The sequence below is a fragment of the Tremella mesenterica genome, assembly GCF_000271645.1.
Source record: "Tremella mesenterica DSM 1558 unplaced genomic scaffold TREMEscaffold_1, whole genome shotgun sequence".
In the NCBI taxonomy this organism is placed as follows: Eukaryota; Fungi; Basidiomycota; class Tremellomycetes; order Tremellales; family Tremellaceae; genus Tremella; species Tremella mesenterica.
Window position 1 is genome coordinate 386,374 of NW_006711225.1, and position 26,890 is coordinate 413,263.

Sequence of the window (26,890 nt, forward strand, 5' to 3'; positions counted from 1 at the left end):
CCGGGGCTACAGGAAGGTATGTGCAGCCGGCCTGTCCATTATACCATCTATTCCCAAAGAAACAATATCAGGTACCACGAAAAATTAGGTTCCTGGATGGAACTACCGCGACCTTAGTGACCGAATATGTAGAAGCAGAATTAGATCTAGGAAAAGGACTCAGGATTGCAACTCGACTGGATGTTATGGCATACGAAGGACCAGAAGTACTAGTAGGACTAGATTTCTTGAGACAGTTTAGGGCAAGGATCGATTGTGGAAAGGGACTGATCGAATTCGACGGAATTGAACGAGATACTGGTTGGAAATACCCAAGATTAGAAGAAGGATTAATAAGAGGAGCAACACTGGAGAAAGGGGAAGACGAAATGAGTGAGGAGGAACTACGACAAATCATACCGACACAATGGCACCAGTACCTCGAATTATTCAAGGTAGAAAGAGCAAGAAGACTACCACCAAGAAGAGAATGTGACCACGAAATCGAATTAGTATCAGGGGCTGAACTGAAACCAGGACCAATCTACCAACTGGACGAGCATGGGGATGCTTTCCTGAAGCAGTGGATCAATGATGGACTGACTAGTGGACATCTGCGAAGAAGTAAATCGCCCTATGGGTCCCCAGTATTCCTGGTCCCCAAGAAAGGAGTCATTCCCTATCGAGTAGTTACAGATTACCGGGCACTTAACAAGGTAACCATCAAGGATTCATACCCAATGCCACTCATCTCGACACTACTCGATCGACTTCAATTAGGAAGGATCTTCACTAAACTCGATTTGAAAGGGGCTTACCAGTTAGTCAGAATAAAGGAAGGAGATGAACATAAAGCTGCCTTACGAACAAGATACGGCAGTTTCGAGAGCACAGTCCTAAGGGATGGGTTGTGTAATGCACCAGCCACCTTTCAGAACTTTCTACAAGACATGTTTCACGATCTACTTGACGAAGGGGTAGTAGTTTATATCGACGACATCACGGTATACTCCGACACGATCGAAAACCATCAGATCATTGTCCAAAAGGTGTTAGATCGACTACTTGAAAACGATTTGGTCGTCAGTCCGAGGAAATGCGAATGGAGTTCAAATGAAGTGAAGTTCCTGGGGTACGTAATAGGACACGAACGGATCGAAATGGATCAAGAAAAGGTGAAAGCTATTCTAGAATGGGGAGAACCCATGACAGTCCGGGATACTCAAGTGTTCTTGGGTTTTGCGAATTTCTATCGGAGGTTTATCAAGGGGTTTTCGCATATTGTGGGACCTCTCACACGATTGACTAGGAAGGATCAAGCTTGGAACTGGACACAAGAATGCCAAAAGGCTTTTGACGATCTAAAGAAAACATTCACCACAGCACCAGTACTTCGACATTTTGATAGAACCCGACCGACTTGGATTGAAACCGATGGATCCGATTGCGCGATAGGTGCGATAGCGTCTCAGAGATTTCCTCACCCATCAATAAAAGGAACCACCGAACTTCACCCAGTAGCGTACTGGTCTCGAGCAATGACGCCCTGTGAGCTAAACTACACGGTGGGAGAGAAAGAATTATTAGCCATCGTGGATTGCTTGGTCGCCTGGAGACCCTACTTGGCTAACAGTAGTGATGTTATAAAGGTCATTACCGATCACAAGAACCTAGAATACTTCCAAAGCAAACGACAACTAAATCGAAGGCAGATGAGATGGTTGGAAATATTGGGAGACTTCAACATAGAGATCACTTATCGACCAGGGAGCAAAAATGGGGGAGCAGATGCTCTGACGAGACGAGGAGATTATCATCCGGGAAGAGGGAGTAGCAAGGACCCGAATCTTAACAAAGGCAACTGGCTACAATTGCTACCGACACACGAACAAATTGGATCGAATTCAATGGACTCAGAACACAAAGGACCAAGACACATAGTAAGAGGAGCAATCCGGGAAGACTCATTATTCGGACTCATCAAGAACGGACTGAAAGACTCAGAAGACATAGCAAACATACGACAACTAGGACTACAGATGACACAGACACATAGCTCACAGAGCACACAGAGCACCCAGAACACACAGGACACACAGAAGACACAGGCTAGCAGCGAGACACCAATAGTATCATGGACACAGAGCGGATTACTCTTATACAAAAACAGAGTAGTCATACCAGAGGGACAGGCAAGATTAGAAGTAATGAAAGCAAGACACGATTCGATGCTAGTGGGTCATCCAGGAAGAGACAAAACTATCACCATGGTCAAAGAGGACTATTACTGGCCACATTTGGACGAATATATTGCCAAATACGTAAAAGGATGCGAGATCTGTAACCGACACAAGACTCATCGACACCAGCCGTATGGACATCTGGTCTCTTTACCAGTACCCACACTGCCCTGGACAGATATCTCTATGGATATGGTGGGACCCCTACCAAAATCGACCGAGTTCGACGCGATACTGGTGATAGTCGATCGACTAACCAAGATGGCTAGATTTATTCCATGTACAACTGGACTAACAGCGAACAAAGTGGCCGACATCTACATCAAGGAGATCTTTTCAAAACATGGAGTACCTCGAACAATTGTGTCAGATAGGGGAACTCAGTTTACGGCGGAAATTTGGAAGGAAATATGTCAGTTCTTGGGAATAAAGAACTTATACTCGACTGCGTATCACCCTCAAACAGATGGACAAACTGAGCGAGTAAATCAACAGATGGAAATCCTGCTCGGAATGTATGTAAACTACAACATGGACAATTGGGATCAACTTCTACCAATTGCTGAGTTCGCTTATAACTGTTCGCCACATAGTAGCCACGGTCTGTGTCCCTTTGAAGCCTGTTACGGCTATGTGCCACACTACGACATCCATTCGCACGATATTCGATCAAAGTCAAACAAGTTGGAGAGGAAATGGAGGGATATGGGAGAGTTACATGCGGCTGTTCAAGAACAGGTCAGGATGGCTAATGAGATTAGTGCCGAATACTACAACAGGAGACACAAGAGTGTACCAGAAGAATTCAGAGAGGGAGAACAGGTACTACTGAGTACGAAGTATCTTACGACGGAAAGACCCAGTCGAAAATTAGAAGCAAAATACGTTGGCCCCTTCAAGATCATAAGGAGAGTGGGGAAAAATGCTTTCGAATTAGATCTACCTCCATCAATGAGAGTGCACAATGTCTTCAATGTCACGTTGTTGGAACCATATCCTAGAGACATGATACCAGGTCGACAGATACAACCCCCACCACCTGTAGTAATAAACGGCCAGGAGGAATTCCATGTGGAAGCAATTGTGGACAGTAGAATTCGACGAGGAAAGGAGGAATTCAAGGTAAAATGGTTAGGATACACAGGGAATGCGGCCTATGACTGGGAACCACGAGAAAATGTAGAAGAGTTGGCCGTTTTTGGTGAATTTCTGGAAAAGAGGAAAAAAGATCCCAGAAGAAAGTGAGAATTCGATCAAAATCAACGGAATTTATTGGGAAATAAATACATACACAGGAAATATGGCTACGTATAGAGAGATATAAAATACACTAGAAGTTGGAGGTGGTAGAATTGGCTCGGGGACGACGGACCGAGGCGGGAATACGAATGACATTGCGGGGGAGAGGAGTATGGGGAGAAGAGGAGGGACCGGCGACTGGTTGAGAAGAAGTCAATCCGGTTGGATCAGCAGCAGAGGTGAGATGATCCAAGGTTTCAGAAGGAGAGGGAGGGGTGTAGTTGGAAGGAATGAGATGAAGAGATTTGTAGAGGCCCAGATGTACTGGGGGAAGAGGAAGAAGGAGAGAGGAAAAGAGGTGAATGTAAGCGGAGAGTTGGGTGAGAGAAGAGGATTGATCCTGGGAGGAAAGGGATCGATATCGGGCCGAGACAGCACAGAGTTCGTGCTCCAGGACGAAGGTAACCTTGGAAGTAACAGTCTGGGCTCCGACAGTAATACCCTTTACATCAACATCGACCAAGTTCGAAGGAAGAAGATAGATACCTCGCGAAATTTGGACTCGGGATTGTTGGTTTTCACCGAACACTTTGAAGTTCCCTTCGCGGAGCACTCTCCACAAACACCACCAACTAAGTTGCATCAATATCGAACAGGAAGAGTAGGAAGACTCACGAGGACCGATACAACCTACACGAAAATCTTCTCCACCATCGAGACGACGCTGGCAATCGGAGCAAAGCTCACCCTCGAGACGGACAACAGCGCCATTCTTGTTACGAAGTCGCCAACCTTGGGCCAAGCGATCAAGCTAACAGTTAGAATTCGGTGGAATACGAAGGAGAAAAAAGCTCACGGCGTTACCAAACCACTTGACAGTGGGCTTGATGGCCCCAGTCTCGCGAAAGCGATCGAGGGCTTCATCCTTCAGAGCGTGACGAACAGAGGAGAAAGAAAGGCGGGCCCAGAGGGTAGCTGACGAGTCAGAAACGCACAGAATTCTGTAGAAATCTCACCAATTTCTGAGTCTTTTCGAGCATCCAGAGCCTTAGCAAGTTCATCATTGACCGGAACCTTGCGAGGGGCGTGAAAAATGGTTTCGAGTTCATGGGGAACCTCGACAAGCCCCTCGGAATCAGAAGGTGGCACAGGGGACTTATTACCAGGAGAATTTTGATTTTCAACGATGGTACCGTGTTCGGACTCGACAGATTTCGCAGGAGATGGGTTCTCACCAGTGGTAGATGGCCCTGCCCCCGCTTCGAAGTCGATATATTGCTCGATGACCTCGTCATCGAGAAGAGACGATTGTTGGTCGCGAGAAGGGCCGGATTGATATCGATCCTTAATGGTGTCGAGAGCCCTTCGAGAAGCGTCAACCAATGGAGTTTGAGAGGGAACTGGCGCTTGGGAAGTAATTCTCATTCTTTTCGTTTGACGCATGAGAAGTTCGGGATCGACGTCGGGGAGAATGGCCACAGTAGAGGCCCGAGTTTGACGAGAAGAGATAGACGAGGACAACTAATCTCGTCAGCCAGTGATAAACAGGAGGAAGTGCATCGAATTCGAAGAGAATTGCTTACAGTACGCTTAGACATGCTCACAGACAGGTCAGAGTTGGAAGGATGCTCTAAGATATGAGTAAGATATGGATGGATAATGATAGATGAGTAAAAAGAATGACAAACAAGAGGTAAAGAGAGAATGAGGAGGAAAGAAGAGAAAGAAGACGGGGAGGTAACTTGGTCAGTAATTTCTCGATCACATTGGAGGTCCGTGCGGGTGACGCGTTTTCATGGCAACCATCACACTAGCGTGGGTATGATGTCAGGGCGCACCAAAGGTGTCTAAGAACAATCCATGTGCATCACCTGGTTACAGGGTTCAGGATCCTCGGCGAGGATCCTTGAGACAGGGGGGGAAACTTGTTACGGGGTAACAACGAATCGAGGGAACTCTATCGAGTTCGACGGATTAGGACAGAGGAAAGCGGGAGTTGGAGGCAGTGCTGCAGTAGGTAGGGACGGGTTTTCCCCTTTCGAGATTTTCCCCACTGGGTTTGCTCAAAGCGGTTTTTCACCTGTCCGAGTATGTACATGGACGCTTGCAGTAGGACTGAGAAGAGGAGACGGATACCTGTAGACAGTATATAGTACAATCAGCAAAGTACCAACTTTGCTGATTCTTCAATATCATTCTTTGGCTACATCGATTGCAGAGGAGACACGATCCATTAGCACCAGAGCCCCTAGACTTCCACGAGACCTCCATCGAGTTCGACCCAACCTGCGACCTAGTCGTCGTGTTTCCAGTACCGTTACAATTCTGGAGGGGGGTGCATCACTCTGGCTGGGAAACATGTGATTCTTTCTCGATTGAATGGATTGTTGCAAGAGGCTGGTCACTGAGGCAATTAGATATATGGAGAAACAATCCGGTAAGTCAAGTATGGTGCTCTTTGTCTTTTTATCCTTGCATTGCTACTCGTTATTTTCTAATCCATTCTGCCACTTGCTCTTCTGACTATGTTCCTGCTTGATTGTACGACTGCTTCCTCTGCCGCTCATCCTGTTGTTTTGATGTCTGGTCTTCCTGCTCGTCCTCCTCACCCCCGACACTTGATCTTCTGAGTCATTACTTGTTTCGCTGACCCTGCCACTTGAAAATTGTTTGCGCTGCTGTAACTATTCACCATATTTCCCTCTTCCTTCCTATTCTCTTTCTGCCGCATCATGACGACGATACTCTCTCATACAACAAGAGGCTCAAAACTGATCATAGAGATGAAACGAGTCGATCCTTCTGTTGAGAGTATAAGACCATTGCATCATTCCGTTCTTGCAATAAAATATCAATACCAATCAGATCGGTCGATTACAAGCGAAAATCATTCGAAGAGTCCCATCCAATCGGAAGACGCAATGATAAAGTCATCATCTGGAACAGATCTGTACAAAGGAAAAGATAGAGCAGATGAAACGGATATGATGGAATTGAAATCTTATGTGATACAGGCTACTAAAGACAACAAGGAAATTTCAGATGTGGGTACTTCATGTATCTTACTTCCCACGGTCACCTGCTTTTCACTTTCTCCGTTATTCTCAGGAGCGATGTCTCACTTGAAAACATCATGTACAAGCTCATTTCTTCCTCACACCAAACTCTCGTGTCACCCACCTTCTGGCTCCATCACATAGCAATGGGATATCACTTCCTACATTCTATCCCCGCGTTCTGTCATGTCCACTCAGACAGAGTTACCCGCTTTTTGCCTTGTCTCCGCCACCTTATGATTGATAAACTTTATTCTATTGACCCCGGCTCGAACAAACATCCCAGAAATTGTACGGTATCGTAAAAGACATTTGAAGTGACGATGTCCATCTACCAGAGTCACATTGCTTCTCTACCAAGAAAGTAAGTGAACTGAAAAGATCTAGAGCCCCTTTGATCACATACGGAGAGAGTTACATGGACTGACCAAAAGCGCATAAGAAGTCTGGTCTCTGCCTCATGTTTCCAATGATCTTCCCACACAATTTGTGTAGGTCCATGGACTTTGGTGAGTTTTTCCTATCACTTTTTGTTTTGGGTCAAGGAAATTTCCCATCTCAGTCTCCCCTCTTTCCTTTTGCACTCTGCTCTAATTCAAACGGCTCATCACCATGTTCTTGCGATCATGCAACCGTCCATACGTTCTTCCCTCCCCCGGCTCCTCTCTTCTCCCCTTCCTCCCTCCACTCTCCGTGCTACATATACATTTTGTCAAAATGTCTCCTCTCACATACCCTGACTCAGCTTAGACACTTCTCTTGCCGTACATATCCCCAAACGGGACTGACCTCCAGATTGTTCGTCCTGACAACATACCCGATATAATGGATGAATTGAGTAGGCCACATAAGTGTGATGGTTTCTCTGACGCTCACGTGAGCTTTGAGTGTTGAAGCATCCCACCTATTCACTCTCACCAAGTGAATGTGATACTCGCACAGAGACCACAAGTGTCCTTTGTTGGGAATTTTCATCAAAGACTTCGCTTCTCTTCACCTCTGGTTGTATGGGTCAGCATAGGGTGGGATGCGACTCGTTGAGCACGCCTCAGATTTAGTCGGCTTCATGGTTGCACTCACTCGCCCACTGGAGCACGGAGGGACGATGTTGTAACGGCCGGAGAACGCGGACCCTCTGGTGTACGTGCACCTAGCACCTGTGAGGTGACTTCTGGAGGGGCAAGAGATGGTCTTCCCTCGTTTTGTCTTGAGTGAGTTTCTTCTTCTTCTTCTTCTTCTTCTTCTTCTTCTTCCTCATTCCTCTCCTCTTCCCTCCCCCTCGGTACATAAGACAAGGGCATGTGTATTCTCTCAGGATATCATTTAACTACTCACACCCGCAAGTCCCCGTCGCGAAGTCTATATAAAGTGAACAACAGGCGCCTCGCCACGACAATCAAACAACAGGCCGGGGTGCACATGGGTGAGTGATTGAGCTTGCTAGTATGAGGGAATGCTGACGTCGACCCTTGTAGGATATCTGATTGCCGAATTGTTTGATGTCATTGTTTCCGTGAATGCTGCACATAGGGGTGAGTCCCATCATATGAGATCTACAGTATCTCATGCTGACTCACAGCCGGTAGTAAAAATATCGTTCGCAGGGATATACGGTTGGCAAATTGGTAATGACGACGATTTCGGGCTCTTTGAGAGATGTCATCATCCCCGGTGGTGGGGTACTCCCTACAGAGTGTATTTCCCTTTACAAGCATTTCCAAATTACTTGATGCACAACACATTCATCGCCCATCTAGGATGTTATTTGGAAGAATCTAATCGTCCATTGTGGTAAGTCCATTGATGCACTTTGGTACGTCAAGCTTCCACTTCCATGCAGGCGCGCATTGTTGTCACCTACACCGACCGTACTCTAATCTCTGGCATCTCTCAACTTTGGTGGTTGAAAAAGTTGAGATATAGTTCCAAGATATAAGCTGACAGCAGAAAGAGGTAAGGTAATCAATTGAAAGTTTAAGGCTCTCAAATCAATCACCGTGTCACGAACCACATCGTAACATCCCTGACAACCACCATCACCGACCCTCCTTTCACCATCACCAACTACCACCCGAACCACTGAGACCGACTACGGCGAAGTTACGAGAACCAAGAGGGTATTTGTCACGATAACCCCGCCTTAGCGGAGAACTACGGTGAAGTTAGGGGAAGGGAACCGAGGGAGAGCAGAACAGGGGAAGTTAGGTGAAGTTAGTCGAAGTGAGCGGAGTAGGGCATCGGGGATATGGCGAGGTACCGCGAAGTTGAACGAAGAGGACTGAGCGTGGGGCAGTGCGAGAGTTAAGGGACGTTCTATGAGAAGAGAGGAGCAGTATAGATAGTTTACAGATCGCTGAACTTCTTCAGCGATCCTTGATTGTTGTCAGTAGCGAGAGATATATTCAGTGGCTACAACCGTCAAGTTAGGGAGAGCTACCACCGAGCAGTTCGACGCACTACGGCGAAGTTAGCCGCAGTTCATCGACGATCATCTTATCATTTACCACTCGACGTATCACTACGGCAAAGTTAGCCGTAGCTCCTCGACGAGTACCCTGACCTAGTGAGACATCGACGCCCCACTACGACGTAGTTAGCCGAGGTTTGTCGACCGTCGGTCAGTAGAGAAGAAGAAACGACGATTGTGACACACCGATCTTCAAAATTCAATCTGCAAGTCTATCGACATGACATGATTTCCACTGGTTTTATTCTATGCTGCAGACCAGGGATAAGTTGGCCAACACTGGAGTGAGATCAATGGAGTACTTGATGTGATATTTACAAGTGAGTCTTCATGGTCCACGATCCAAGACCGGATAGTTCTTCATACTTGATGCTTTACTATGTCTTCTCTCATGTCACAACCCAACACTGATCAAAAGATTTCGACTCCTTATCAAACTAAACACCTCATCTCACCCTCCACCATCAATAACTATCTGAAAGATATACTCTCTATCACGGATCATACGTCAAGACGGTACTTTCTAGAACTGGTGATTACAACCCATGTCGATGTGATTACAACTCATGTCAATCATCAAGACCAATTCGATGAAGCATTGTTCCACCCCGTAAACCCTGTCCGTTTTCCCCTCTCTCTCCTTGTTGAATATCATCAACATGTTCCTCTGTGAATGAAAGTTTTAGGGGTGGGTTCGCACTCAAAAAACGCCAAAAAAGAAAAGAAACGCTTGTCAGTACTGCCCTATCGTACACAACCTCCCTCTTTCATATTCTTTCCCTTGGTCCATTGTAAAGACTATCCCATCACCCAACAACAATCCACGTATACTCCAAACCATTGTCACATGATTGGAGGACTCTGCTCTGGACCAAAACACGAGGAGGTTAATGTTGCTTACACCCATACATTGTTCCGCCCCGAATGAATCGATATCCGATAGGCATATCCCACACTCACACCAACCCGCCTGACTTGAATTTCTACCAAACTCTATCGATCGATTTGTATTGTCTCCTAAGTGTGACATTTGGTCATCGTCACTCATAGGTCTCTGATCTAATGATTCTTCATGGATTTGATCGGATAATCTTGAGTGAGTCTGATCTTCATGATTTTATCAGTGTGAAATTACTGATTGTTTATTACATCATGATAGTATATTCGGAAATGAATGTAGTGTTACTTATGTATGGACATTGATCAAGTTAAAATCTCCTGTCATATAATTCCATTCTGAAAATTAACACTGATAATCACGCCATCATCATATACTCGATCATGTTACAAAATCCATCTTCAAGTATCATACTGTACATCTTTCCTTGTGAGATTTCTCACTCGCAAGAAACAATGTAGAGGATCATTCATAGATGGTGAGGAATGATCGATCACCTTTACCAGAGGACCCCATGTAAGTAAAACTTTTTTTATTTTGTGTTCTATTTTCAGGCCATCATATTTATAGTCATCATAGAATGAATCCGTCCAACTGAAACCTCTGAATATATATGTCTAACCAGCAAAGGTCGTTTGATCCTTGTCTCATTCTAACTTTCTCGACAAAAGTCTCTTTCTCCATCATGTCACAAGTTATCACCATCGACAACTCGACTATAATATTCAAGACGTAATCGGACCTCCCTCGGGCTTACTTGTAGATCCCTGATACACTCATCCCCACCCTCAACGTATCGGTTTCAATGAACACCTTGCGAGGATCAATCAATTCATGTGGCTGTCAACCCTCATTTCAGACCACACAAACAACCCCACGCAAAAGCAAAATTCCCACTAAATACAAGTCTTCTGCTCATTCATACATTGAGACATGACAATCTGACTGACAGGATATTTCAGGACTGAGTGACAGTATCCTACAAGCCAAGTGACAAGATCCCTCCAAGTAGGCCTGTCTTGATTTTTCAAGTACTTGAAAGGAATCATGTGACAAACTGTCGGGATCCGGGACGGCAATTTTTAGATATGTATTCTCAGCCCTTTTGTCAAACCCCAGCAAATTACACGACAGGAATATAGAGATTTACCTGACAGATACACTGAATGGTGATAGATACTTATCAGGCAGATACACTGAAAGAGGATAGATAGCTTTTGTTTAAATAGCTGACGATCAGAAACGTACATGTAATTTCACGAGGAGACTCATTACCACTGTATTAATCATGTCCTCTTCCTCTTTTCCACACCGACATCAATGCACCAAGTCAACCAAATGATCATTCCCTTACAACGATCACTGATGTAAACACTCATACTCAGTCTCGGAGGGATCAGTCAGTCGCTTTGACTGCTGATTCAGCATGATATATATATATGCATATACACACGCGGAAAAGAATTCCAACATGATTTTCCCCTTCTCCCCCCTACCATACTGCTAGAGTAACTTACTCACACTTGTTAATCTTTCTTGAATCTTTTCCACAAGTCCAGAGATAGGACGAAAACATTTTTCAATCTCCCATCACAATTCTATCGAAAAGGAAATATGACATTCTTCTCCCCACGTCATCTCAGGATGGTGATCGATCTTGGACGTTGGGTGGATTTCGAAATTGGATCAGATGATGATGATGATGATGATGATGATGATGATGATGATGATGATGCCGTTGGGGCAAATCCAAAACGTCCACTCTCGACTGTTGACAGGTATGGGTCGGATTCTGCATGACTTTGGATCGTGGACCTTTTTCCCCCCCGGCAACATGACGGTGGGGGTGGAGCTGTCTTTGAAGATTCACGTGGGATGTGGGACGGGTGTAGATATCGAATGACTGATGATCGTCCGATGGGGACAACATGGTCAAGCTCTTCATCTCTGACCTCGTTATTATTCTTCTCATTTTCAGGTTGATAAATACAGAGATTGGATTCCTCAATCGGGACTTCAAGTAAATAGTCGAGTTGATCAAGCGGGAGTTTATCTGAATGATTGAAGCGGGAGTTTAGGTAAATGATGAAAGATCAAAATTGTAGGGGAAGAGGTTAGACATGATGAGATTTTGACTAGATTATCAACAAATTCTTTTAAGCTTTCAAATTTTACTTATTTTGTTCTCAAAAGCTCTGTTGTTTCGTAACAGAAAAGAAACTTACCTGTCTTGCACCGCTTTTTTCTTCGTCTTTGATATCCCTTCAGATCGTATCTTCATTCTCATTCTCCAAATCACCATGCTTCCTCCTCATGTCCGATGATTTTTCACTTGCGACTTCCATCAACCTAAGCAAAACTTTACTTGTTACATCGTTTAGTTTTAGAGAAACAATTGGCCCATGTTCTTGAATCCTGAGGAAAAACTTGAAGAGGGTAAATAACTGATATCAGCACCTCTTGGGTTTATTTCATTCATGTCACTGAACACGGGACAGAAGCAAGTCGAGAATCCTCGTAATGTCATTTTCTCCTTCCAAAAGGGAATCCCCCTTACTGTCATCTCTTCCAAACTTTCCTCTTCTCCAAACTAAATTTTGAGCTGCTCGTTACATGCTCCCTTTTGTCATCTCACCTGTCTAGCTCACATAGTGGTATCTATATTACCATCTTTCTGTCTGGTATTTGTTCCAGTCTGCAGCTCTGTGCCAATCTCCATCCCCTCATCTTTGCGTCATTTCGACTTTGCACCACGCTAGTGAAAATGAGAACCTCAGTCGGAATGTGAGGGGTGAGAAGAGAGGATGCACAGACCCTCGTCGGATTCCATGGGGAGTGGGGATGAAGTCACCTGCACACGGGCCTCCTTCTTTCTACCCCACGCACCACATATAAATCGTTGATTCCCTCCTCTTCTTTCTCTTTCTTCATCCCGCTGCTCTCTCTATCTCTTTCTCTCCGTTCCACGTCCTCCTTCGGTCACCCCCTTCTCACCCTTCTCATCACTTTCTTTCCCTCTCATCAACTTATATCGTCAATCACAATCCCTTTACGACCGTGCAGCCGGGTGCATATCTCTTCCTTCACTCTAGTCATGTACACTCAAGCCCGTGGTTCCGATATGCCTCCTCCTCCTACTCAGCGAGCTCTCCCTTCCCGTCCTGCTCCACCATCTCAGCGCGCTTCACGTTCTTCCCAAGCTACGCCCTCCCTCCCGACTCCATCCATAGGAACAATACGCTCCTCTCTCGCCGCTCGATCTGGGCTTCCCCCTCCTCTCAACCCCGTCCACGCCCTGCTACCATCCCTCACATTCCCGCATCCACAACTTCGATGATTAGTGTCCCGGTCTATCAACCTCCTGACCCCTCCCCCAGTCTGTTGGAAAGCGTATCCGGGAGACATGTCGTCGACTCCTACCGTCCTGGGTCTGGGCGAAGCCAAGGACTGCTATCTCGTTCAGGAGTGGAGAGCGGGGGACAGAAGTGCGGAGAGCAGATCATGGTGTTCCTCGAGGGTAAGTCCACTTTCTCAGTCCCTTTACACCGCGCCGCTTCACACCACGCCCCTCCACACCGTTTCGGCTGTGCTCTCGGTCACGGCTGGGCACCGAGTACTTGGGAGGAAGAAGCGCGAGCTTGACTGCTATTGGATACATGTTGACTCTCAGCCCAAGAAGAAAACAGGGTCATCCAACATCGCGATTCATTGCGGGGACTTGAAGCGCTGCGTGGAGAAAACCGAACTCTCTCCGAGGGTCAGCAAGCACTGCGTGAGGGACAAGAGTCTATTCAAGACGATAACCGCGCCTTCCGAAATGAAGTCAAAGATCTCCGTGAGACAAACATCGTTCTAAGTCAGAAACTTGATCATCTCCTCGACGAGGTTGGTCGGCTCCGCCAGGAGAACTCGGATCTCAAAGACATTGCAGAGGAGCTTCGAGGTGATATCCACGATCTTCAAGTTGAGCAAAGGGCAATACCTAGCAAGGATGACATCAGAGAGGAACTCCAGGAGCAATGTGAGTCAGATAGCAAGCTACCAGAGATGATTGGCTGATGTTTAGTTGCCACACCATTGTCAGAACTTTCGGATGACATTGGACAAGTACGAAGATCCCTGGAGTCATTAAGAGACACGTATCGTAAAATGGACGAAGCACGAACGAAGAACAATACGCCGTCAGTGAATGAATGATACGTCATCGACGAACAGCCCAGCCATCACTTCTCCCCGTCAGGAAAATCCCCCTGCTGCTTCCTACGATTCTGCTTCTCTCATCACGAACCCTATTATAGATGCGGAAACCGACAGTAATCCTTATGCGTTACAAGCCACAATCTGGTGAGCCAGAGAGCATGTATCAAGCCTGTAGACCGCCGGTCATTGACACAAAGCGTAGACTAACAAAACAGCAGCCGGAGCCCGGATCTTTTTACGACCAGATCTCACGCACGGTCCAGGATCTGTCCGGCCGGATCTAGAACAATGTTCACATTCTCTCCCCAGGCAAGTCTGGCCCACTTTTCAGCCCTTTCATGGAAGATTGCACTCGAAATTTTCCTTGAAAGGAGATGACAAGTATACGTCTTTGAATCTCCGCTATTCAACCACTTTTTCCCACGGTTTCCAAACCCCTTCCACATACATAAACTATGTTTCTGTCCATATCTATCTCCTTGACCACAACTTCTCTCTGAATCATAAACTTTCCATTTTCCAACAGCTCTCCTTCTCTGTCATGTCATTGCTTCAGCTTCAGCTTCCAGGTGCAGCTCAGGGATTATCTCAAGCATGTACCACCCCCGAGAATGGCATTGTTCAGTCCTTCAGCCAGATGTGGAGTGAAGCGGAGGAACTTAGGAGGAGGTGTTTAGCTTCCCAAGATGACCAATCCTCAATTGAGAGAAGACAATTCCACGCATGTGGTATGGCATTCAATCTTGCCCAGCTGCTCTCGAAACACAAGCAGCTCAAAGATTCTCTGCAATTGGCGTCAGATGAAACTGTGTGCCAAGCTGCTGCCTCCTTCAGCAAAAATCATCCTGATGGGCTTCCACTTATTCTTCCTACGTCTGAGGTAGAACAATTCAAGGATATCTTTCACAGACTCAAGGCAATGCACCAATGTCTTTCTACAAGACTCTCTGAGTCTATCCAGTGGGACTGCACCAAAAGCCAGATAAGGTCAACAACAAACTTGGCTAAAGAACAGGCCAAAGCTGATGCCAACTTGATCTTGGACGGGATTCGGGCATTTACATTTGTTTGGTTAAGCACTCACAGCAGACTCTGCATTACCAAAGTCGCACCAGAGTCCAAAGCCTTGCAGATCCTCCAAGACAAATTGACAGATGGTCACTCAGTAACCGCCACACAGATAGTCAAGGCGGCAGCGCAAGAGTATCTTGAACTAACCCAGGGGGGCTCCAGAACCAATCAGTTACAGAATGACAAAGTGTAGGTGTTCCCTCTTGATTTTGACAACACGGGCTGAGAGCAGTGATATACTCTCAACTGACTCCAACACGGGGCAGGGGCTTTGTTCAGGGCATCTGGAGGAATCTGGGTGCCCAATGGGTGAGTCCTCCTACTCACTTTCCAAGCTGGCTTGATGGCAACCCCTCTGACTGTAAATTGCCCTTTGCTTGAGACTCAAGGAAAAAGAAACCTTCTATGTGTTGCTTATTACCAGATATACCAAGGATTATCATCACTGATGAGGCATCACCAACATTCGACCCATCCAGCCAAGAACTCACAGCTGGTCCAATTCGCAGCGGCATCGCATCCAGCTCCCCTCCAACAACTCCTCAGTGAGCTCGCTCCCCAAGCTTGGGTCGTCAGGTGTGAGTCCGAATAGACGGTCTGAGTAAGCCAAGCCGATTCAGTCGATCCCATAATTTAACTAGTAGTCTGTAGCAAGACTTAGTGGGCGGCTCTGATTGGTATCTGAGGGACTGTGAGGGCCTGTAGGCTATAGTGACATGCATCTTGAGTGCCTATTTGCAGGTTGGAAGATAATTATCCATCACAAAAATCATCCCTCGTGGGACAACTCCTTTCGCAAAGCTACCGGCTATCCTATCAAGCTATCAATGTTCATCTGCAAATCATGACTCACTCCCCTGGTTCCTGCATAAAATAACCCTGATCCCATGTTCCCAATCACCTGATACTGTACCCCACCCCATCCGTCTGTATTCCCAGCCGGTCTTGCATGCAACCTTTCCCCATTCCGCTTATCACCAACTCCCCTTACATTTACTTCCCCAAACCCGAGCGCACGGCGTCCGTGAGTGGCCATCCGTTTCCCGTCCAATCCCCGTCCATGGAGAAGACGTTACATCCCCTCAATCCTGCTTGAGTTGCAAATTGACCTTTGAGAGACATACTTTGAGGATCATCATACGTCATGATTTGACCCGATTTTGTTGACTTGAGCCAAGGCTGTTCATGAGTTTTATACTTTGATCAAGGAGGTCTTGAGGGAGAAAAGAGGATGGTGGGACGTACCGTACTTGAACATGAATCCCAGTATCTCGTAAAACCTCCACTACCAACATATTCCCCAGAATCGAGCGCTAACGCTCCTTGAGAAATCAAAGATTCGAACATGACCTGCCCGTCCGTCGAACCTCCGTTGTCGTTATAGATAGTCACATGAGAAGCTTTCTTGTCCGGTCGCCCGAAACCCATTTGACTTCGTCGATCTTTTAGTCCGGTCGCTTCTGACTTTTGTAGATATCCGTAGGCTGGAACTCCTAGGGTTATCTTGTTGGCTGGCATACCGGCTTGGGTCCAGGATGATACAGCGGCGTAGGCGTTGGCAAGAGGTTGAGAAGAGTTTCCACATGCGTCGGAAAGGGGTGCATTGGCGCCCGGGGTACTGGATGCTGCTTCATCAACACCAACTCTCAACATGGATGTCTGTGTTCCCAGATCCGTGCACATTTCTCCTGTGGGCGAGGGTAGGGAGTGGGACGTCCGAGTAGAACAAGGAAAACTTACATCCCCAAATATCATAGTTCATGACCAATATCCAATCGATAACATCTGCAAACCCGCTCACATCTGACATAGGACTACCATTGCTTCCGGCAAATGGCCAAACTTGCGTCGCTAGTGAGATCAGAGCGCCCTCCGGAAGAGCGGCCCTCATCTCGGTGAGGAAAGTCAAAAAATTTGCCGAATCACTGCTACTGACTGCGTTACCGTTGGCACCGTAGGTACCCGGGTATTCCCAATCAATATCGATTCCGTCCAAGTTGTACGCATTGTACGCCGCCAAAATGTGGGAGAGGAAGGTTCTACGGTTAGACGCCGAAGCGCAGATTGTTGAGAAATAGGTGGAACCGGTCCACCCTCCTATGGAAAGTTTCACTCTCTTGCCGTTGGCGTGTGCACCGGTGACAAGTCTGCTAAGAAGATCGGATGAATCGTCTTGAGTGAACTCGAGTCCGAAAGAACTAGTGGGAAGAGCAAAAGCGAAATCGACCACGTCAAATTTACTCCAATCGATCGACTCGGGAGCTAAGTATCCTCCAGACCAATCGGGATAATAGCCATTCATCAGAATATCTGGAAGAGGGCTGAGGGTTGCAGTGGCCGAAGCGGTTGAGGACGAGGTCAGGCTGGCTGTTGTAGACGCCGGAAGAGAGGAAGAAGGGGTCACCGAGGTGAGGTGAATAGATGAACGAGTGAGGGAGGAAGCATGAGAGGAAGAGCTACGGTAGCTGTCCCCGGAGAGAGATTCGTTGGTGGAGGAGGAAGAAGAAGAAGAGGGAGTAGGAGAAGATGAAATAGCGCTAGATGACGCATTGGCGGAGCTCGAAATTCCTAGTGCCGAGAGTGTTGTAGAAGCAGAAGGGTATGAGCTCGACGTCGAAGCTGTCGATAAAGCTGAGGATGTTTCGTAGGGGGGTGTTGTTGCGGAGGAGGTATCGCTTGAGTAGCTGGAAGAGGATGCGCTGAGGGGGAAAGAGGAAGCGGAAGTGAGGACAAGTGAAGAAGAAGATGAGAGGGTCGAGATGGAGGAGGTAGCGGAGACCGAGCTCGACGCTTCTGCAACTCCGAGAGAGGAGATGGATGATGAGGAGAGAGAAGTTGTAGAAGTCGAGGGCGATGCAGAGACGAAGCTCGATGCTTCAGCGACCCCAACCGAAGAGGAGAAAAGTGAGGGAGATGATGATGATCCTCCAGATGCCGAAGAGGAGGTAGAGAAGATTGATGAAGAGCTCTGTGAAGAGGTAGTCAAGGAGATCAATGCACTTGTACTTGCACTTCCTCCTAATACCACCTGATCCGTCGGTTGAACCCATATAGTACGAGTGGTTGTCATTTCAATTTCCACGGTCGTTGTCGCTGTGATAGGAAGCAATCGTTCTTCCAACTCTCGGAGTTGCTGATTTTGGATTCCATCACGATGTTCTAACGAGTGTGGTACCGGAGGCTGCTGACGTCTCCCAAGAGGAGTCTTGCTGCCATTTTGCTCAGCCGAGGTGGAAGAGAGGAGGGTGAGGAGGAGAAGGGATAAGGTAGAAAACGGAAGCATGTCGGGTTTGTCTGCTTGATCGAAAGAAAAGAAGGTATGAGAATGGATGAACTTCCTGAGCTCTCCAAGCAGGTCAACTGCCGTAAGATGAAAGAAAGTCGGTCCTCGTCTTCTAGACGACTTGAAATGAGAGAAACTCCAAAAGTCGGTGGAGGTCGAGGAAGGAGAAGATTAGAAGGAGATCGGTCGGACCGGGGTATGGTCAGAGTATGACGTTTGGCGTAACGCTTCGAGTCGTAGGGGTAGCAGCACCGTCAAGCTTTTTTTTTGTTCAAGATTTAGGGTAGCTGAAGAGTCTAATAGGGATTAGAAGGTCGACGTCCCAGCGATTGTGCGTTGTTGTGAATTCCGGTCGGGATGGCTGGACGGAAAGGGACGACCGATGAGCCATCTCAACTTTTGAACGAACGATTCGGGAAGTGCCACATGCCACATTGGTGCCACATTCTTACCACGTGGTTTGACCTCCACCATCAGAAACTCGAACGCGTCGAAGAAAAGTCAAGAGACACGATCATTCACAACTAACTTTGACCGTCATGCACCCACCAGACCCCGTCAATCTCGTATTCATACCCCCTCTGATAGATTCATATACTTATCACTCCATCCTCCCACCTGACATCGAGGGAGAATGGATCATGGGTATCGATGAAGCTGGTCGTGGACGTGTGTTCCCCTTCTCTGCGTCTATAAGTCCCAGCTGACACTCAGCTGTATTAGGTGAACCTCATTTGGCTTTCCTTGTTGTATATTACTGAGATATAGGTCCTATGGTGTACGCAGCTGCCTTATGTCCTATCAAATTCAAATCTACTCTGGAGGAAATGGGATTTGATGGTATGTCTCCTCTTCTTCTTGTCCCCATACCACATAACCATGTTAGGCAAGGATCGGGACTGATGAAAAGATTCAAAAGCATTATCACCCGAGACTCGTCAAAATCTATGGGACAAGTTCGAAGATCATCCTGAATTATGTTACTCTTCCGCCACTTTATCCCCACAAGCTATATCAGCCAATATGCTTCGACGGATACCTGTGAATCTGAACCGACAAGCTGAAGATGCGACGGTGGGATTGGTTCAAGCTGCTCTTGATAGAGGTATCAAAGTGACCGAGGTGAATTTGAACGCTTCTACTTTTGGTCTCCTCGCCACTCTTTCTCACCCTTTGCCATCTTATATGTACTTCGCTTTCTGTAGACAGGAACTAACCTACGCCTGAAGGCCTTAGTACTCACCATCACCTCACTTCCTCCCACATCTAGTCTTTGAGTCATATTCCATCTCAAGAGTCTGTTGTTCATACATGGGATCTAGAGACAGGCGTAATGACGAACACTGACCAAGACGAATGCTGACATAAGTGCTACGTCGACGCTCTAGGTCCAGCACCTCAATGGCAAGCCCGTCTATCTTCTCTATTCCCCACTATATCCTTTACAGTATGTCCCAAAGCCGATTCATTATTCAAAATCGTCAGTGCGGCCAGTATAATCGCCAAAGTGACTCGAGATCGATATATTGAGAATTGGCTAGATTGGGAGACATCTAAATCTCATGAATCACTTTCTTTCAACCAGAATGGATTTTCTTGGTCTGATGGAGAAAAACCTCCCACTGGTCCGCATGATACGACGTTGTCGAATCCTGAAGAGGTGGTCAAAGATAAAGAAATAGATAATATGCAGAAGAGCGAGAATGAAGATGGAAAGGGAGTAATGAACACTAGGGGAAGTGGGTATCCTTCCGATCCTCGTACACAAGCTTTTTTGAAAGAGAATCTTGACCCGGTATTTGGATACACAGGTGCAGTCAGGTTTTCATGGGCTACAGTTAAAGTTTTGTTGGATAAAAACGCTGTTCCGTGTAAATGGTATGTTTTTTTTTTCCATTCTTAATTCCTCCATACACCTGTATCATTGTCATGTGATCATCTGGACTATTCAACATTAGTCCACTCAATTGATTTCTTGACATTCGTTAGCCATGGCGATTTCATCCGCCTCGTTTGTCTGATCCAGAAAAGAGAGGGTTCGCCTGCTGGATCGAAGGAGACTGGGAGAGTGGCAATGTCATGATCTGGAAAAGCTTATGAATAGGATGGACGATCAAAACCAGAACAGCACCTCTAGATATTTCGCGGCTAACGCTGATCATGGTCAAGTGAAAATATTCCGGGATCTGGGTATAAGTTGTGTTGGTGAGATTTGATCACTCTGTCTTGCATATTAGATCTGTATGACACTTTTATACGAATATCACCACCAAAGCAATGCATCTACTTCAAGTCTTATCATTATCCCTCAATTTCTTACTCTCCACTCTGACCCCCTCATTCATATGAACCTCAGCTAACAGATGAACTTCCCATAAACTAGTCGAAAAAGTGTTGATCAATTGGGGATCATCCAATTCAGGTTTATAAACCCCATCAAACATTCTTTCTTCTGTATCTAACAATCCTTCCAATTGTGAATGTCTAGCCATTAGTTTCCTGACGAACCCTATCGCTTTCTTAGCTGTCGAAGGAGGGAAATGGAGGGAACATTCGGTGAGACGTTTAGCGAAAGCTGCTGCTCTCCACGGAGGAGAAGGAGGAGCTTGACGAGAGAAGAATATTGATTCGAGACATCTGAAAAGAAGATCGGATGTTGACCACCCTTTCACTGTTGCTGATGCTGCTTTACCCCGGATCGTATTATCAGGAACAAAGTGCGAGTTTGATATATCTGGTGAAGGGTGGGGAAGTTGAGAGATGATAGAGGTGGAAAGAGGAGGATCTTCAAGTTCTGTATCGATACATAAAGATCGGAGAAGGGAGAAGAGAGCGTTGATGAATGCTGATAAATCAATTGTCAAAGCTTCACCTTGACCGGAGAGTAAATCGAAGGCCGTGGCTATTGCTAATAATCGAGTACGAATTCTCTCACTTTCATTCGTGTGTGTTCCATTTCTTGTCCCTTCTTCCTCTGATTTCTCATCGTCTTGAGAATTGGCATCTTTGGACGAAGAACCAGCTTTGGGAATAGGTTGGTCGAGGACTATCAAACGTAATACGGTGAGAAGATCACGGAAGAAATCGACATTGATAAAGTGTGCGAATTGTGAAATACCCTCCAATGCTGCTGATAACAGTGGGGACTTTCCTGGATGTTTGAGTATAGAGAAATAGAGGACAAAAATGTTTTTGAGCGTTTCCGTTTGCTGAGATTGTCATCACCTCTTCATTTCTCTTTCTGGTAGCTGATTGGATCGCATGTTTGTTGGAACCAAGAGTAAAGGGGAAGACTTACAACATGAGCTCTTTCCTCTTTATCAACCTCCGCCTCAGCTTCAGCCATTTGTTTCTTGGTTTCTTTCATCTCTTTCTCTCTCTTTTTCTCATTCTTAGTCTGCCACTTCTTTCTCACTTCACTTTTGAATTTCTTCGACATCATACGTTTTCTTTCTTTTTCTTTTGCCTGTCGAGCAAGTTCTTTCCTCGATTCACGCATATGATCCAATTCTGTTCGAAGACGTAAGTGCAGTAAACAAGAAAGGACGTTAGGATGAACTTGGAATTTTCTTTCTTTGATCATTCGAGCCACAAGTCGGACGAGGGTTTGAGAATGTAATGATGTGATATCATTTCGGAAGACAGTGATGAATGTTTGAAGAATGAGTGTTGATTCCTGAGCTTGATCAACTAAATCTGAACACAACATGAAATCGCAACGAGATTGTCGAAGGAAGAAAACATTAGTAAAAAAGTGATGAATGGATTGAAACAGAAAGCCCACCTCGTCCCATGACTTCCTTCCCAGCCGACTTACCAATACACCCATAATGTTCTCGGAAAAGTTAAAATGGGGGACTGAAGATAATAGTTCACACAAGCATTTCAAGCTAAGTGAAGCTAATGTACTCCGGGCTAAGGTTGGTCAGTCTCATTCTTCTTTAAAACCATCCGCAAGTCCATGATCACAAGTACCGGGAACGTTCAAGATAAGGTAAGGAAAAGATGAAGGAATCTCGAACGCACATTTGACTTCTGCTTCTAACATCTTCAAATACCCTCTATAACATTTCACTAATACCTTTTCCCCCTCTCTCAACCTTTTAACCTCATCCCTGACTTTCTCGGCCTCTTCTTGTTGAGTCAACTGACGTATTCGGTATCCTTCTTGTCAGCCATTTCACTCAGAGAGTCATTATTGTAGCTGACTCACCCGGAATGAGATCTTTGAACACAGCTAACTGAGATAAAAGTGCCAATCCTCTGATCGAAGCTGGAACAAGGATTTGCTTCCTCTCCCCTCCCCCCTCATCTACAGCAGGAACGGAGGGTAAAGCGTACGTCGATAATCGTGTAAGCAGCGGACCCTCATATTGTCAGCTTCTGAACAAGATATTGGAAAAAAACACTCACGTTATCAACGAGCTCACCACCGGCCATAATCTGCGCACCGAGTTGAGCTATCTGTTCTTTCGCAGCATCCAACTTCTGAGAATTCCTCCATTCCTTCTGAGAGATAATTTCTGATATTCCCATTCGACCAAATCGACCTTTCTGTCCTGCCATCTTCTCTGCTTCCGCACCATCATCACTAACTTCCTCTTCTTCCTCTTCAACTTCTTCCACGACGGGCTCAGGCTTCTTGGTAGGTTTAGGTTTAGGAGGGAGGGGAATACGAGTTGTTCCTTCGACTTGTTGAACTTCACCGGTGGGGAGTTTGATAGGTAATCTACCGACTTCCATATGATCCTCTTCTGTTTCTGGAGATGATGCTATCCATCTTTGTCGACCAATAAGTTCGTAGTCTTCTTCTTTATCTTGAGGTTTCCTTTTTCTTGGCCCTCGGATGTCCTCATCGTCTTCCTCTCCCTCCGTGCCCTCGTCGTCCTCATCTAACTCTAGATTGTCGAGTTCATCTGACTCTTCTATGCCTTCCAAGTCACTGTCGGACAACTCGTGGTCATCAGCTTCATTCTCAGACAGATCATCAAGATCAGAATCGAAATCGGCATTAGGGTCCATCTCGTAATCGGTACTTCTATCCGATCCAGGTGACGAAAGACGTTCCTTTGCTTTGACTCTTTGCGGAGGGGGATCTTGAGCTTTTGACAGGGCGTGAAGACGTTTTGTCTCTTTGACAGATCTACATGATCAGCTGTTTCATCGCCTACACATCTGATCAAGATACGAACTGCTGATGGGAGAAGTTGAAAATGATGAATTGGGGTAGAGTGAAAGACCAACTGCAACACTCACCGACTTAAAGCATTTTTGTCCACACCAGCTACGAAACTCCCCAATCCTTCCATATCAAAATCTTCCTCTCCCAGATCTTCAATTTCTGAATCATCTTCGTAAGCCGTCCGAGGAACAGGTATCAATCTTTGATCTCTCAACTTGATCTTCTTAGGATGATCTGGACGACGTTTTCCCGGTCCAGAGGGGGTCTGTTCTTCACGGCCTTCTTTACCATTTCTAGGCTTCTTGGAAGACTATGAGTGAGCTCTTGAGTCACATCTTTGTAAAACTACACTACCTTTGAGATTGGAGCTGAGGAGAACTTGCGCTTCGCTCCGGGTTTATTGGAAGACTTGGCCATGTAGAAAGAGAATTAGTAGGTCCTTGGTGGGAAGAGAGACATCTATGCTATTGTGGGCAAGAAAGTTGAGCAAAATTCTGGTGGACAAGTTTCCGACGGAAACAACTTGCTCTCCGCTAATTTGCCACTCGAGCGGCTGGCTGCTGTAACCGTATCACTACTGCTCACACATAACATCTCGTACAGCGAGGGACACCCAACTCTGGTCCATGTCGACCCTGCACACTATGACAACCCCCGTTAAGCCTCCATCGCTTGACCCAAATCACATCTACATTCAAATCACTTCCCCTCTCTCCCCTTCTGACCTCTCAAGACACGCCTCGGCCGGTCAACTGCAACTCCGCTATCTTGCGCCCGTCGGAGAACTTAAAGGAGAGCATATCTTCGAAGTCATTCAAAACGGTCAGCTCGTTCAACGAGATCACGAGGCGTGGGTAGGCTCAGGAGGGGAGTTCATAAAGGTGTTGAAAGGGGTACAGGGGGTGAAAGGGGTTAAGGTGATGGATGTCAAGCAGAGAACCAAACGGTAGAATCGTGGCAGTCGATCAGGAAAACCATCTATGATGACTATATCATAAATGTCAGTGGGCATCAGACGTCATGTTCGTTTCAGAGCTGACGAGTAGACATATCATGTATTTCATCAATGACCGACAACAAGGTTTCACGTAGTGATTACAACGACGCAGAATCATAATGACAACGAATGACCATTTTGAGCACATGATATGTACAAGTTATGAAGGCATACTGGATATCTCCTCTCGTACTGCTTGAGCACGTTGAGCTCTCGCCAGCTGAGAAGGGACCGTCTCACACGTTAGCTTGATCATACTTTGACAGGTCAAACGGCTCACTATGGCCAGCTCTGAGAGGTTTGTGACGGCAGTTTTAAACGTTTGAATGGTCTCCTTGTGTCGAGGAGGTTTGGGCGGGTCTCCAACTTTGTTTGTTTTGTCTATCACTTCAGTAACAGCATCAGATAAGTTTGTGACAATTACGGAGATGTCCAGCTAAGACACACGGACAAGTGAAGGTGAAAAGGAAGATAGACTTTGACCTACCATCCTCCACTTCATCGTCAGGTAACCATTCCGCCGCTGTCCGTCGTTGTTCCAGATTGTCCTCTAAACGATTGATCAACCCCGGAGTCTTCTTCCGTCTGTCCGCTATAGTACTATCCCATCCAACTTTCTCCACATCGAGAGCTTTGATCTTCCTGTCTAATACTTCGTCGAAAGGTTCGGTGGCTGGTATCAGTCGACGCTCTGACCGACAACCTTCCAAAGTATACAACGATACCGTGAGACGTAGCACTGACGTGAAACATGGTTCAGATAGTATTCTGATCAAATCAGGGGGTGGGCGGGGGAGGGGCAGAAGGAGTCGAACGAACCTTCTACAAAGTCTTCATAGTTATGACCGTTCACTCTCAGGTTTGCCCGGGCTAATCTGAATGTTTCTTCTTGTATCTATTCGTCAGCTCAATCCGACCGTCTTATCAGAGCAGAAGAGAAATACCTTCGCTATCCGTCCTTCTACCTCATTTCTGACTCTCTTGGCAGCCTCACCATCCCTTCCCCCAGGTAAAGAAGCTAACCTAACTTCCATCACTTGATTCATAGCCCTACACACACCTTCTCTCACTCTTAGCCAGTCCGCCTCGTTCTCCACTACTATTCTTGACATTGTTTCGTTCATTTCGACTGACGCTCTTCTACCTGATGACTCTCGTTCTGGTCGATGGTGAGTTGTCCAGTGTAAGTTATGCTTATGCAATTGAACGACCAGTAGTGGTAGTCATTTGTTGTCTTTCTTTGACGCGTTGACCGAATATTACGTAAACTTTACTTCGGACCCGACTGCTTTCTTTCGCCACCCACATCTCCCTTCTTATCTCCTTCTCTTCCTCACCTATTCCCATAGCATATATCTCAAAGCCAATAGCGTAGGTACAGTATGGAGAGTGACGTACCTCAGAGACTCTCAGTTACTCGTTCACTTGGCGAGCAAACGCTAAAGAGATCGTCTACCTTCGATTTCCGTTCTCCCACCCCTTATTATTCTCATGCTCAAGGTCCCAGTGCCGATCCCCAACGTCCGGCTTCACCTTCCTTAGACTCCCTCGATGCCCAAGGCAAGCTCCATAGACGTATCTGGCTCCTTGAATCCCTCAACTCTCGTCTCACCAATGACATCGAGACCTTGAAGAAAAGTCATGAAGACGACCTCAACGCCGAACGAGCTGTTGCCGCCGGTCTGAGGGATAGGATCGGTAGATTGGAAGAAAGAGTTCGATCCGCAAGGAAGAGCATGGAAGAAGGGAGGAAGAGGGAAGAAGAATTGATGAGGGATATGGAAGGGACTGAGAAGTTCTATCAAGGGGAAGTGGAGAGACTTATGAAAGCTTGGATGAGTGAGAAGGAGGCTTTGGCAACGGAACGTCTAAAGACTAAGGAATGGAGCGAAAAGTTGGAGAGAACGGACCAGGAAAATTTTGAGAAAGAAAAGAGTGGGCCAGTTTCGAGATACAAGAAACAGTACGTCCTCCTGGCCTATCATGTAACAGTATCGATCTGACGTCGATAGACGGTCCCCATTGGGGGAAGTATCGCAAAACACTCAGCCTGAGTCATACCTTACAAATAGCAACCCCTCTTCTTGGCCTTCGAACACATTGAGACAGAACATCTCTTCTGGTGATGCCACTCTGAGCCCAATGGGGGAGAAAGAAGTGATTCAGCCTACTTCTCAACAATTCCAGGATCTGCAGGACCAGTACGAGAAGCTTCAAAAGGACTTTGGAAACCTCGCACAAAAACATGAGGAGGATTTGAAGCATTGGAAAGAGTGGA

General features: G+C 46.3%; 11 protein-coding genes across 11 annotated transcripts; 5 read left to right on the forward strand and 6 right to left on the reverse strand.

The window, feature by feature from the left end:
* Positions 1-3,549: 3,549 nt before the first annotated feature.
* TREMEDRAFT_58123 (uncharacterized protein) lies at positions 3,550-5,056 on the reverse strand (the record flags this gene model as incomplete). The annotated part of the gene is made up of 5 exons (XM_007001087.1): positions 3,550-4,058; positions 4,134-4,269; positions 4,315-4,433; positions 4,454-4,979; positions 5,042-5,056. 5 exons carry the CDS (start codon positions 5,054-5,056, stop codon positions 3,550-3,552), a joined length of 1,305 nt encoding a protein of 434 aa, XP_007001149.1.
* Positions 5,057-7,339: 2,283 nt separating this feature from the next.
* Positions 7,340-8,391, forward strand: TREMEDRAFT_58124 (uncharacterized protein; the record flags this gene model as incomplete). Its single annotated transcript, XM_007001088.1, has 7 exons — positions 7,340-7,390; positions 7,467-7,525; positions 7,567-7,725; positions 7,894-7,937; positions 8,045-8,046; positions 8,094-8,305; positions 8,355-8,391. 7 exons carry the CDS (start codon positions 7,340-7,342, stop codon positions 8,389-8,391), a joined length of 564 nt encoding a protein of 187 aa, XP_007001150.1.
* Positions 8,392-9,374: 983 nt separating this feature from the next.
* TREMEDRAFT_55789 (uncharacterized protein) lies at positions 9,375-10,116 on the reverse strand. The gene has a single exon (XM_007000981.1). It carries the CDS (start codon positions 10,009-10,011, stop codon positions 9,715-9,717), a length of 297 nt encoding a protein of 98 aa, XP_007001043.1. The 5' UTR covers positions 10,012-10,116; the 3' UTR covers positions 9,375-9,714.
* A 3,096-nt stretch (positions 10,117-13,212) lies between these two features.
* Positions 13,213-14,457, forward strand: TREMEDRAFT_58125 (uncharacterized protein; the record flags this gene model as incomplete). Its single annotated transcript, XM_007001089.1, has 5 exons — positions 13,213-13,396; positions 13,550-13,900; positions 13,946-14,060; positions 14,095-14,223; positions 14,295-14,457. 5 exons carry the CDS (start codon positions 13,213-13,215, stop codon positions 14,455-14,457), a joined length of 942 nt encoding a protein of 313 aa, XP_007001151.1.
* A 163-nt stretch (positions 14,458-14,620) lies between these two features.
* Positions 14,621-15,855, forward strand: TREMEDRAFT_58126 (uncharacterized protein; the record flags this gene model as incomplete). The annotated part of the gene is made up of 4 exons (XM_007001090.1): positions 14,621-15,339; positions 15,417-15,459; positions 15,575-15,728; positions 15,806-15,855. The coding sequence occupies 4 exons, from the start codon at positions 14,621-14,623 to the stop codon at positions 15,853-15,855; spliced, it is 966 nt and encodes a 321-aa protein (XP_007001152.1).
* A 288-nt stretch (positions 15,856-16,143) lies between these two features.
* On the reverse strand, positions 16,144-17,452 carry TREMEDRAFT_66653 (uncharacterized protein; the record flags this gene model as incomplete). The annotated part of the gene is made up of 3 exons (XM_007001796.1): positions 16,144-16,329; positions 16,396-16,775; positions 16,891-17,452. The coding sequence occupies 3 exons, from the start codon at positions 17,450-17,452 to the stop codon at positions 16,144-16,146; spliced, it is 1,128 nt and encodes a 375-aa protein (XP_007001858.1).
* A 13-nt stretch (positions 17,453-17,465) lies between these two features.
* On the reverse strand, positions 17,466-18,702 carry TREMEDRAFT_55792 (uncharacterized protein; the record flags this gene model as incomplete). Its single annotated transcript, XM_007000982.1, has 1 exon — positions 17,466-18,702. A coding segment is annotated over exon 1 (925 nt), but the record flags the coding sequence as incomplete, so codon positions are not given.
* Positions 18,703-18,972: 270 nt separating this feature from the next.
* On the forward strand, positions 18,973-20,336 carry TREMEDRAFT_26073 (uncharacterized protein; the record flags this gene model as incomplete). The annotated part of the gene is made up of 5 exons (XM_007000647.1): positions 18,973-19,102; positions 19,196-19,273; positions 19,344-19,555; positions 19,803-20,032; positions 20,168-20,336. 5 exons carry the CDS (start codon positions 18,973-18,975, stop codon positions 20,334-20,336), a joined length of 819 nt encoding a protein of 272 aa, XP_007000709.1.
* Positions 20,337-20,721: 385 nt separating this feature from the next.
* TREMEDRAFT_66656 (uncharacterized protein) lies at positions 20,722-24,032 on the reverse strand (the record flags this gene model as incomplete). Its single annotated transcript, XM_007001797.1, has 8 exons — positions 20,722-21,642; positions 21,732-22,109; positions 22,218-22,348; positions 22,460-22,597; positions 22,647-22,800; positions 22,847-23,576; positions 23,690-23,925; positions 23,970-24,032. The coding sequence occupies 8 exons, from the start codon at positions 24,030-24,032 to the stop codon at positions 20,722-20,724; spliced, it is 2,751 nt and encodes a 916-aa protein (XP_007001859.1).
* A 227-nt stretch (positions 24,033-24,259) lies between these two features.
* TREMEDRAFT_58130 (uncharacterized protein) lies at positions 24,260-24,565 on the forward strand (the record flags this gene model as incomplete). The annotated part of the gene is made up of 1 exon (XM_007001091.1): positions 24,260-24,565. One exon carries the CDS (start codon positions 24,260-24,262, stop codon positions 24,563-24,565), a length of 306 nt encoding a protein of 101 aa, XP_007001153.1.
* Positions 24,566-24,772: 207 nt separating this feature from the next.
* TREMEDRAFT_25441 (uncharacterized protein) lies at positions 24,773-25,646 on the reverse strand (the record flags this gene model as incomplete). Its single annotated transcript, XM_007000568.1, has 5 exons — positions 24,773-24,847; positions 24,893-24,993; positions 25,100-25,285; positions 25,432-25,507; positions 25,530-25,646. 5 exons carry the CDS (start codon positions 25,644-25,646, stop codon positions 24,773-24,775), a joined length of 555 nt encoding a protein of 184 aa, XP_007000630.1.
* Positions 25,647-26,890: the final 1,244 nt, after the last annotated feature.

Excerpts from the sequence above, each read along its gene's own strand:
- TREMEDRAFT_55789 (XM_007000981.1), bottom strand. The coding sequence starts at position 10,011 with ATGTCACACTTAGGAGACAATACAAATCGATCGATAGAGTTTGGTAGA.